General features: G+C 43.3%; 1 protein-coding gene across 1 annotated transcript in view; it reads left to right on the top strand.

The window, feature by feature from the left end:
* The window catches only part of KCNK13 (potassium two pore domain channel subfamily K member 13), a 57,743-nt gene extending 49,825 nt beyond the window's left edge, over positions 1–7,918 (top strand). Inside the window, exon 2 of the mRNA XM_083736769.1 lies at positions 6,585–7,918. Within this exon, the coding sequence (XP_083592895.1) occupies positions 6,585–7,507 (923 nt within the window). The 3' untranslated portion in view covers positions 7,508–7,918. The remainder of the gene's footprint in view (positions 1–6,584) is intronic.
* The last annotated feature ends 4,458 nt before the right edge of the window (positions 7,919–12,376 follow it).

Genomic DNA, 12,376 nt, shown 5'->3' with positions numbered 1-12,376 from the left:
ATAAATCATCGGTATCCTAAGAGCAGCATCATGCATTGTTTATAAATGAGATTGTTATTCTCTTGATAATAACAAACATATCTTAATATGCTATGTTTGAAGTTTTCATCTGTTTTTAGTTTATTGTAGATTTTAATTATTATGTTGTAATTTTGTAATTTCTTTAGTTGTTAATTTGAATGTTTGAAGGGTTTTTTGAAAACCACCCTGAGGTTCTATTTACAATCAAGTAGTATTTGCATATTGTTACAGAGCATACATGCATACGTATTAGAGAAAAAATACCTATTCTGAAAGATGACTCTACATATGATCTCTGTTAATCCATATGGGAATAGCCTTCTATGCAACTATCTCAAGGTGATGAAAACAGCAAAAACAACAACAGTTAACCGATATATTTAAAACAATAAAACCGTACAAAATAGCCACTCCTGGCCAAGAACCAGATGGGAAATTTCCCCTGACCTCATGCTTTACCAACTGATCTACCAAGGTGGATAATATTAATAATATTAATAATAAGGTGGATAATAATAATATTGCATTTTATGTTCACATTTTTATTTTAACATTTTAGTGTTGTATTTAATTTCTGCTGTGTTTCTTTGGAGAGATTTTTGTTCTGGGACAGTCTATAAGGAAACAATCCATCAGAACACGGCAGGAGCAGCTGTATGCCTGCAAGTCATATATGTAATCCAGTCTTAAATCAAAGACTGAGCTCTCCATGGTCCTGATTCTTGGTTGCCTAATCTATACTTCCTACACCTGCCCACAACACCCCTTTGGGCTCTTGGTGGAATATTATACGGTGCTTTAAACTTGAAATGTAATGTGCTCCGTGCGTGTTCTTGAAGCATACATTAGAGGCATTCCTAACACTCCTTTTGAACATGTAATATGTTTTTAATCAAAGCGTTTGGGGAAATTGAGTTATTGAGTAGTACACTGGCATGAAGCTGCACAATTAATTTTGGAAAGGAAGTGTTTGGATAAATCGTGGGTGTGTTGCATTTTCAGTTGCTGGAGTATTTTCCTGGCTTGCTACGTGCCACATAATTAATGCAGTATTTTAATAACTAATTTATAAAGCCAAACATGAGCAAAAATATTTTGTCTTTCTAATGTGGCTTTGCTCTCCACCAGTCAGCTAGGTAAACAAACTACAGCTTCTTTGGAGGAAGCCATGACTGTTTAAAGTAGCATCATGGTGCTTTAAATATGTGGTGTGTGACTGTGGCCTTATCTGGCAAATAACAAAGCAAGCAAGGAAGGGGAGTTTTGCCCATGTGGATGTGAACTAGTGCAAATGTGCTCATTTTTCTCTGAAAATGAGCACAGATTAGCAGTAATGGTTCTGTAAATGAGAAAGGGAAGGCTATCTTCACTTCATCATACTTGAGCCCATCGTCAAACACCTGATACTTTTTAGCATCCTGTATTTCCGTTTCTCTGTGCTGACAGAATATTCTGATAAAGAAGCGGAGGTGTTTAATTCTGTGTGGGCGAGGTTTTATATGTTACTTCTAGCAGGCATATTTTGCTTAATAATCAAGCGAAAGGGTATCCAGTTGTTTACATGTTTGTTTGTTTGTTTGTTTGTTTGTTTGTTTGTTTGTGTGCATGCATCATTTAAATTAGAGTCTTTTTAAAATGGCCCAGTTATTAAAAAGTGAGTGCACAGTTCCTTTGTGTAAGAACAAAGACAAAGAAACAACTGCGCCACACAGTCATGCAGATATAATCAGGTCCACCACAAGGAGAAATGGAAATGGAGTAAAATAATTACATTCCGATCCTGTGATTCCGGTGTGTCTCAAAGGCTAACAAGTCCAACCTCCCTGGCTGGTGCAGGAAATCCACTGAGACACAAAAGAGTTCGGTGTGGGAAAGGTTGATGCTGGGTGAATGTTCTCATGAAACAGATCTGCTCCTCTCTTCGCCAAGCAGGAGAACATTCCAGGGTGTTCACAGGGTCAGTTTCCTTGTAATGGGAGAGCACTAGAGATTCACATTGTCTTGCCATATCTGTTGCTGTGCAGGTTTCCAAGCAGAGCGCAGAATCATAAAATCATAGAGTTGGAAGGGACCACAAGGCTCATCTAGTTCAGGGATCCCCAAACTAAGGGCCACAGGCCGGATAAGGCCTGAGGGACATGTTTATCCAGCCCATGGTGACTCCCGCCACCCGCTCTTACCAGCACTGCGTTGTGCGGCTGCCCACTTCCAGGTCTGAGGAGCACCGGAAACAGCTTGTGCACATGCACAAGTGTTATTTGCGCATGCACATGCGTTATTTGCACATGCGTTATTTCCGGTGCACATCCGGGTCAGAGGAGGCCTGTGCACATGCGCACAAGCTATTTCCGGTGCTCCTCCGACCCGGAAGTGCACAGGAAATAGCATGTGCGAACGCGTATGGGTATGCGCTCCCCCACCCATTGCGCGATCAGCGCTGGAGACACCAGCCTGAGGAGCAGTAAGTTTGCTGACCCCTGATCTAGTTCAACCCCCTGCAATGCATTTGTACATTGTTAAAACTTGATTGTTGCCAGAGAATGTAAGATGTTCATTTTCTCCATATGCAGTAAAGCAGGCTTCCTCAAACTCGGCCCTCCAGATGTTTTTGGCCTACAACTCCCATGATCCATAGCTAGCAGGACCGGTGGTCAGGGATGATGGGAATTGTAGTCTCAAAACATCAGTTTGAGGAAGCCTGCAGTAAAGCCACAAAAATATTATGGTATCAGACATCCCTGGGAAGAGAGATAGACTGTTAAACCACTTTGGGAATTGTAGCTCTATGTGAGAAGGGAAAGTCCCTATGCTCCTTTAACCAACATAACACTCAGCTTTTTAAACCAACCCAGGGTTTTTAGAAGCAATTTTACTCCTAAAGCAGGCAATGTACTTGCTGATGATGCTTAAGGTTCCGGAAATATAACACTTTTGGCCCAGTTTCAGCCAAATCCAGCTAAAACTTCTGATTCTGGCCTAATTCAGATTTGAAGGCTGAGACACCCAAAGGATAATAACAGCCTTTAAGGAAAATTGCAGCTTTTCTACATTAAGTCCATGATCACCAGTCAGCTGTCTGATGATAGACCCATTCACAATACTCATGGTAGTCAAAAATCATAACATTTCGTGCCTGTGCTGTCTGCACATTTGACCTCTTCATTCTTCATAGGAAAGTGGAATTGGGGAGGGAGGTAATTTTGAAATTTTTGAAGGGACTTTCCAGCTACTATCAAGTTAGTTCTCCCAATTAAATGGAATGCTTCTAAGAAGATAGAGGGCAATCAAGGTGCTGCAACAAAACACAACCCCTGCCTTGCACCGCCATAAAAATGATTTACTTAATTATATTTACATCTGTCTTTCCTCCAAGGAGCTCAATGTGGTTCGTGGTTCTCCCTTTTCTTTTCTTTTCTTTTCTCATCCTCACAACAACCGTATGAGGTAGGTTAGGCTGAGAGACAATGACTGGTCCAAGCTCACTCAGTGAGCTTTGTGGTCCATTGGGGATTTGAACCCTTGTCTCCCAGCTCCTAGTCCAACACACTAACCACAACACCACAGTGGCTCTATGCTTCCTTGCCCACCAAAAATAATGAAGATACAAATTACCAGAATAAAACTGAGTGTAATAATATAAGTTGTGGTAATAATAATAATAATAATAATAATAATAATAATAATAATAATTTATTATTTGTACCCTGCCCATCTGGCTGGGTTTCCCCAGCCACTCTGGGCGGCTTCCAACAAAGATGAAAGATACACTAAAATGTCACATATTATAAATTTCCCTGAACAGGGCTGCCTTCAGATGCAGTGGAGTAGCGTGGGTTGTCAGCACCCGGGGCAAGGCAAGTAATTTGCGCCCCCTAACCCGTGGATTTGCGCCCCCTAACCCCCAGATGTTGTGCCCAGTGTGGCCGCCCCCCCCTGCACCCCCCAGGCTACGCCACTGCTCAGATGGTTCTGTCATGAGTATCTAATTCCTATATTATCTAGGGATTTGTTTATTTTTGGCTAACAACACAGAACTCAAATACACTTTGCTTAGCATATTACACACCCACATGAACATTGCTGTAATTAATTGAGCACAGGAGCCTTGCCAAGAGAGACCACAGACAGAAGCTCAAAGGAAACTCTTAACACTCTTAAATGCACAGGACAAAGACATCATGTTGCAATAAGGGATGTGCTTTTTGGTGAATATTATCTACTGCCTTGTTAGTTTAGCAAAAGCGTAGGAGGCAATGACTTAGATCAAACTCTGGGAAAGTAAAGGGAGTCTAGCACTCTGTTTTACAGACTTTCAGGGTGACAAAATGTAAGATAAACTGTAACTGTCTCTTAGTATCATTATGCTCTCTTCTCTACCAACGAGGGCCTCAGTTTTGTGAAGTCCCGTGTCAGTTTCTAACCTCAAAGTTGAGGGCTTGGGACACTGTGTTCCATTTCTAGAAAAAGGGGAAGAAAGAAAAATTTTATTTTCTTTGAGGATCCCAAGTTCTCCTTATGTTGGGGAGGAAACAAAAAATGGCCAGCAAGCATTTGGAAGCCGCCGAGATAAAAAGAAGCAGCAACCCCAGGAGGAGCAACAGCCTACTAAGCAACTGTACTACTAAGCAACAGCCTACTGAAGCAGATTTATAGCACAAACTCGACCTAAATCCAAATGCTCTGATTGAATTGAAGACAAAGGCTGCAAATATAAAGTTACTAGGAGTGAACTGAAACAAATGTCTACACATAGTTTCGATTGATCTGAAAGTGTCCGGTTGCCTCTGATTGACTGCTTGATTTTCACATTTATATGCTGTTATTTTGGCCCTGCCAGATATTTAAATTCAAAAGCCTGATTCATCAAACTTAGTAGCTTCAGTCAATCCTCACAAAACAACCACAACAAGCAGCTTCAACAATAAATATGGGTAAATATATAACTGTTGCCAAATATCTGAAGAAATGGGGGGGGGGAGATGTTTACTTCTCCTTAAAGGACACAAGCCTAACAAGTCTGCCTCAAGAGACAATTCACAGTAGAAAAGATACTACCGCTTACAGCCATCCACTTTACTTTGGGTACTACAGGTGTGCCACCACATTCAGATGCATAGAACACAGGAAGTTACCCTGTACTGTGTCAAAGCATTGGTTCATCTAGCTGACTGTTGTCTAATTTAGGGGTAGCCGACACAGTGTCTTCCAGATGTTGTTGGACTACAACTCACATCAGCCCCAGCCAGCATTCAGGGGTGATGGCAGTTATAGTCACATAACATCTGGAGAGAACCAGATGTTCTCTCCTGTCTAATCTGACCAACAGAGGTTCTCCAGGATTTCAGATGAGTCCCATCTCTACCTGGAAAAGCCAGGGATCGAACCAGGGAGGCCTTTTGCATAGCTGCTAACTGTGTGAGGGAGTACACACCATTAGGGCTTTTAGAACCTCTCTTGGGGCAACTTTGGGGTCAGTTTTTGTTTTGTTTTAAATTATAGTGGAGTGGATGAGTGCAGGGGATAATGCCATTCCACCCACCTTCCAAATACTGTATGTGACATCCAGCCCATGTTTCCTAGAAGGATGGAAAAGACCAGCAGGTAACAATAAAAAGGGAAGAAACAGTACGAGCAATTTAGATAAATGTGTCATTTAAAGTTAATCTAAACGGCCTCGGTCCAGTATACCTGAAGGAGCGTCTCCACCCCCATCATTCTGCCCGGACGCTGAGGTCCAGCACCGAGGGCCTTCTGGTGGTTCCCTCATTGCGAGAAGCAAAGCTACAGGGAACCAGGCAGAGGGCCTTCTCGGTAGTGGCGCCCACCCTGTGGAACGCCCTTCCAGCAGATGTCAAAGCGATAAACAACTACCTGACATTCAGAAGACATCTTAAGGCAGCCCTGTTGAGGGAAGTTTTTAACGTGTGATATTTTACTGTATTTTTGGTTTTTATGGAAGCCGCCCAGAGTGACTGGGGAGGCCCAGTCAGATGGGCGGGGTATAAATAATAAATTATTATTATTATTATTATTATTATTATTATTATTATTATTATCTCTAAATTCCACAAGAACAGGAGGAGATGGATCCCAGTAAGTCAACCATCCACAAATGAATGACTAGAGCCACTCAGATCTTGTTGGTGCTACCCAACTCCAGTTTACAGCTCACCCATAAACTCACTGGTGCCATTGGGCAAACCACACTTTTTCAGACCCAGCCACTCATCTGTGAAACAGAGATAATACCCTTTGGAGGGCTTTTGTAAGAAATACTAGATCAAGTTTATGAAGCACTCAAGAACATTACATGGATGATTATGATGATTCCTATCTGTTACTGAGATCACATCTAAAGATGACGGCTATGATTTATTAAATGTGTATACTGCCCTGTTCCCACAGGTTTCAGGGTGGTTCATGACATAAAATCACAAAATACATAAATAAAGATTCTTACATGAAAATGGCTATTTTCAGCATCCCTCTCCCTTTTGCCTGTTCCTCTGTTCTGCTCAGAAGTCTTGCCCATGTGACTTTTCCCTGTTGTTTTTGTCTTCCAGGTTTTGGCATGACCACACCAGCCACTGTCACAGGCAAGCTTTTCCTGATATTCTATGGCCTTATAGGCTGTGCAGGGACCATTTTGTTCTTCAACTTGTTCCTGGAGCGCTTGATCACCATCATAGCCTATGTCATGAAGTCCTGCCGCGAGAGGCAACTGAGGCGGAGGGGGGGCCTTGCCCAAGACAGCCATCACACTCCTGGGACCGCCGAAGTGGACAGCTTGGCAGGATGGAAGCCGTCCGTATATTATGTCATGCTTATCTTGTGCATTGCGTCCGTCATTGTCTCCTGTTGTGCCTCTGCTCTGTACTCTCCCATGGAAGGGTGGACGTATTTGGACTCTCTTTATTTTTGCTTTGTGGCCTTCAGCACCATTGGTTTTGGTGACCTGGTGAGTGGCCAGAACACCCACTATGAGAACCGAGGCCTTTACCAATTTGGCAATTTCCTGTTCGTACTCATGGGGGTTTGTTGCATCTACTCCCTCTTTAACGTGATCTCCATCGTCATCAAACAGTCTGTGAATTGGATATTAAGGAAACTGGACAGCACGTGTCATAGGTGCCAAAGAAAACTCTTCCGGTCGCGAAGGAATGTTGTGGTGCCGGGAGTTGCCCGGAGCCAACGCAACATATCCATTGAGTCGGATGGTGTCCTCGAGAGCGAGGCAGATGGGCGCAGGCTGTCCGGCGAGATGATCTCGATGAAGGACCTCTTAGCGTCTAACAAAGTGTCACTGGCCATCATGCAAAAACAGTTGTCCGACAGTGCCAATGGCTGCCCCAGAGCAAGCATCGCTTCTAGACAAAACGGTTTTGCTGGCGGCGTAGGCGCTTTGGGCATTATGAACAACAGGCTGGCAGAGACCAGTACGGATAGAGACATCCACGCTGGGAGGGGATCACTGGGTAACAGATAATGAAGGGTCAAATGTCATCACAGAGACAGAACTAACTGAGCAGGCCACCTCTTGAGAAGAGGTCCTTCAGTGTTGTTGCTGGCAGTTCGGACCTCTTGCATTTTGCACTGTGCCGCCGATCCACCCTTGCCCTGCGGACCCTGCCAAAGAACACCCCAGTGGTGTCATGTAGTGTAGCTGCAATTAACAAGCTTCTTCAGCATGTATTAAAGTTTAGGTCTGAGTTAGGAGCAAGGGGAAATGGAGAGAAACCATGCAGATGCGTTGCTCCCTTTGTTTTGGCTGGCACCTCAGTCCTGTAAACGCTCAGAAGAGCAAGCAGTTAAAGCTGCAGTAGCAGTCCCAATCCAAAGATGTTGTGCACCAGAAAGTGCGGTACAAGAACAACTGTGTGCTGGTCCCGGGGGGAAGGTTACCGTTGGCGTAGTCAAAGTCCGGTCCTGGGTCACTAGCCTGGAAACAGTTCACAAGGAGCGGGGCGAGGTCCGAAGCAGGAAGCCGGGCGGGGACAGGAACACTGGAGGGTCAGGTCTGAGTCCGGGCAGGAACAGGTACTCAACAACGATGTTGCTCCCGCAACCTGGGACCGGGCTGACTGGCCTTTATCTTCTCTGAGGCCAGGGGCGGTCCCGGCCCCCAGGAGACCTGCCTCTCCTGGTCTTAAGACGAGCACTCCTCCTGGGAGAAACCAGTTCCCTTCACCTCTCTGCCCTGAGCCTCTGCAGTTCAGGAGAGGCTGAAGGGTTACTGGGCCCAGGGGGAGACTCACCTGCAGGCAATGGGTCCTCGATCACCTCCGGAGCCAGAACGGAATCGGCTGCTGTCTGCTCCTGAGGATCCAACACAGGTGAAGGACCTTCAGATTCAAGCCCCTGCCCTGGCTCAGCCGGCCCTGGAGGCGGGGACTCCTGTGCAGGCTGGGATTCCTCAGGTTCAGCATCTGAATCGGATTCCCAGGCCATAACAAACTGTGTGTGTCGGAAGGTGCAGGAAGCAACCGCATAGGTGGATAGCTGAATAGCCCAGCAGTGACTCATCTGTGGCTTTCAGATGCTGTTGGACTCCAATTCCCATCAGCCCCAGCTGATCCCTGTGGTCGGGGATGATGGGAGTTGTAGTCCATCAACATCTGGAGAACACCAGGTTAGCCCCCCCCAAAAAAAATAGTCACTTGCCTTTGATTTCACTAGTGAACAGTCATTCGCTACTGGGTCCAAGAGTGACTAGCCACCTGAGTTTTGTGCTCCTGAATAGCAAAAGCCTTGTGAATTTGGAAATGGAAAGTGGATCTCTTCTCCCTCAGCTGCCCAGACCATTTATCTTCTTGCATGCATTGGAATCCTACACTGTGTGGCATGTGCAGAAGACATAATCGGGAGATCTGCATGCAGTGGTATCATGTGTGGGTTTGTGTGCAAAAAAAGAAGTTTTATTGCACATTTTAGGATCAGTGCTATTTTTCTAGAAAAAGAAGTGCCAGAACTCACCATTATTACTTCCCTCGTTCTCTTAGAAAGGCAATGGTGCCTACCTGAGAGGTGCCAGAACTGAGTTTTGGCTGGGGGAAAAAAGCTCTGTTTAGGATCACATGTATCTGATAGCAAAACTTTGCCTCACAAGGAAAGATACGTGCCTATGTGTCTTTCATTGTGAGGCAGTGTTCTGCCATCAGACACACTAGATTAAATTTAAGTTAAATCCCATAGAGTCACCAGGCACCCAGGTTTCAAAATGCAAGTGCTCCTATTATGAAACTTGATCCATAGCTGCTATCACTACCATCAATAGATCTCTGCAAAAAGGTGACGTTCTCAAAAACTACACAAGGGGTAGTAAAATGGAAAAGCATGGAAATGATCAAGCACAAACACATGTCAAAATAATTTCATAGACTTGCTGTTTACAGTCAAGCTAAAATATAATGTGCGGCTAGGAAGGAACAGGAGAAACGTAACACTGATATTTTATTATCTAGGCTGTAGCTTTATAACTTTATAAGACCATGAGTTTGGGAAACAGAAAAGTTTCAGTTTGGAGAGGAGATGCTAGCAGAGGTCATTTGGGAACCGTATTAAGGCCTGCTTTATGAAAACATTTTTATTAATAACCACAGGAAGAACGTGGGAGTGTGCTGTTGCAACCTGAACATGACCCTAACTTAAAAGGTACTGTAATTCTCCAAAGGACTGAGAAATTACGCGGGACTAATTGGATGGCCTCATGAACTGAAATGGTAGAAATGGAATGAAAATGGGCATTGCAAAATGTAAGGCCATGTATTTGGAAGCAAACAATAAAAGATGTTTGTTACCTGCCGAATTAGTAGTTGAAAACAACCCACAGAGAAAATGATTTCAGGATATTGGTTGATCACAAAATGGCAATCAGCCACCAACATGACACAGCTGCAAGAATGGCAAGTATAACGCTTAGAAGTATTAGGTGGGGAAAAATAGTAGTATAGAGCACTTTTAGTATAAAGCCTTGATTTTGTTTTCCTCTGTGAGGAATACAACCTATCCATTAAAACAGTTAAAACTTTCTTCTTCTTCTTCTTCTTCTTCTTCTTCTTCTTCTTCTTCTTCTTCTTCTTCATACCCCACCCATTTGACTGGGTTGCCCCAGCCACTCTGCATGGCTTCCAGCATATACAAAAACATAATAAAGCATTGAACATTAAAAACTTCCCTATACAGTGCTGCCTTCAGGTGTCTTCTAAAGGTTGTATAGTTACTTATCTCCTTGGCATCTGATGGGAGGATGTTCCACAGAGCAGGCACCATCACCAAGAAGGCCCTCTGTCTGGTTCCCTGTAACCTCACTTCTCACAGGGAGGGAACCACCAGAAGGCCCTCGGAGGAGGACCTCAGTGTCCGGGCTGAACAATGGGGGTGGAGATGCTCCTTCAGGTATACAGTTATTATAGCAATCAGGAGTAACATTGAAATCCCCTCTGCTCACAAAAATGGGTTGGATCAAGCATCTGGGAAACTGCAACAGGTAGGCCAAGCTGTGTGCATACACTGTAATGCGAGCTCTTTGAGGCCTTTGGGTTGTGCCATACAATAAATAGTTAACAACAAATGAACTTGATTTGGCACGGATTCCGGTGATAACTTCTCAAGGGTTTATCACAAGTGTCCTTGGACATGAAATGCTTCGGCAAGTTCCTTTTTAGCATTCATGTAACTTCATCCCCAACTTGGTTCACATATCTTGGTGATGATAATGACAGGGTCTTTGATTAGGCAAGATGGAAACTCCTAATTCTGCTAAATGAAACTACCCAAGTGCTCATTATGAACAGGTGGGGACCTAATGAGAATGGCTTTAATGGTGAGAGAAAGGCAGGAACAGGAAATTGGGTGGATCAATAATGGCTGGAGGACATTAGAGAACAGTAGAACAGAGATATTAAATAGAAAAGAAGTGGTTGCGGGGGAAATCAGAACCACATTCATTTACTCCTGTGCAAAGCTATTAAAACTGATAATGTTTGCATGGCAGCAATTGAACAAAAAAAATGGATTGAAATTAAATCCAAAATGCAGTATGGGAATGGAAGGCTTTTCAGTTATGTGCTTTGGACATTGGCTTGTGAGTTCAAAAAGGCAAGCAAATTCTGTTTAGGATGAGCCAGAGGTTTTGTAAGAAAGAGTCCTTGAATGAAGAAAGAGGGAGGGTTTGACTCAGTGCCTCTAAGAAGGAAGACACAAGAGCCACTATTCTTCCTGCTGCAACAGAAAAGCCAAACGTTTTATGTAATAAACAAAGAGAAAGAGAACATATCCAGTTGATGCTGACACAAAACAACACACATACACTATGTAAAAGAATAGAAGTTTCACCTCCCCTCCTTCTTCCCCGACCTTATACTGTCCACAACACTAATGTCTCATACCAAATGTAACTGATCTGTAGAAAAGACTTTACAACCTGAAAAAAGATACAATGCATGTACTTTTGTAAACCAGGAAAATCTTTAATAAAAAATTATATATTCCCCCCCCCCCAAAAAAAATATTTGGACAAATTCCAGAAGATGACATGAAAATGAGATCAACCCTGAACAATGAATGAGCTTCTTTCGTCCTGCCCCTTTAGCCATTGGTAATAATAATAATAGTAATAATAATATATTTATACCCCGCCCTCCCCAGCCAAGACCGGGCTCAGGGTGGCTAACAACCAATATAAAAACAAATTGATTGAAATACAACTTAAAAACAAGATTAAAATATAACATTAAAACATTAAAAAAATTAAATGCAGCCAATAGCTAGATTTCCAACCTTGAACTTTTCATTTTTCTACGAAGCAGCTGGGAGCAAGCTGAAGGATACTAGAGACTCATCATGCCACCACTGAACAAACCTTTGAATGAATTTTTAACACATTTCTGAATGTGTCTAAATCTTTCCCTTCTGTTATTACCAACGGGAGAGGAAACATTTTTAATGCAAACACACACACAGCCCAGCAGGGCAAAGGACAAGTCAGGAAAACCAGCTTTGTATCCACAGTGCCCTCTCCCAGTTAGCATTGTAGCCTTAGTATTTTATGTGACGTGAGGGTACAGGGCACTTTTTAAAAACTCCTTTATATTACTATACCCCTTAGCAATTAGCAATGCTGGGGGAGGGGGGAAAGGATGCCATCTGCACCTGGTACACCTGCACTGAAAAGATGCAGCTTTCCATGGATTGAAGTTTTTTGTGTTTGTTTTTTTAAGAAAGGGTCCTTAATGTATATTGTGGCAACATTAACATTCTGATCCGAGCTTCACACTCCACCTAATTCCATTAAGAGTCTTTACTGTCATGTGGCTCAAAATAGCGCAAGCAATGTTTACGGTTGCCTTCCTTCAAT

This window comes from Podarcis gaigeae, assembly GCF_964106915.1.
Source record: "Podarcis gaigeae genome assembly, chromosome: 1".
Lineage (NCBI taxonomy): Eukaryota > Metazoa > Chordata > Lepidosauria > Squamata > Lacertidae > Podarcis > Podarcis gaigeae.
Note: the sequence above shows the minus strand (reverse complement) of the source record. Positions and strands in the feature narration are given on the sequence as shown.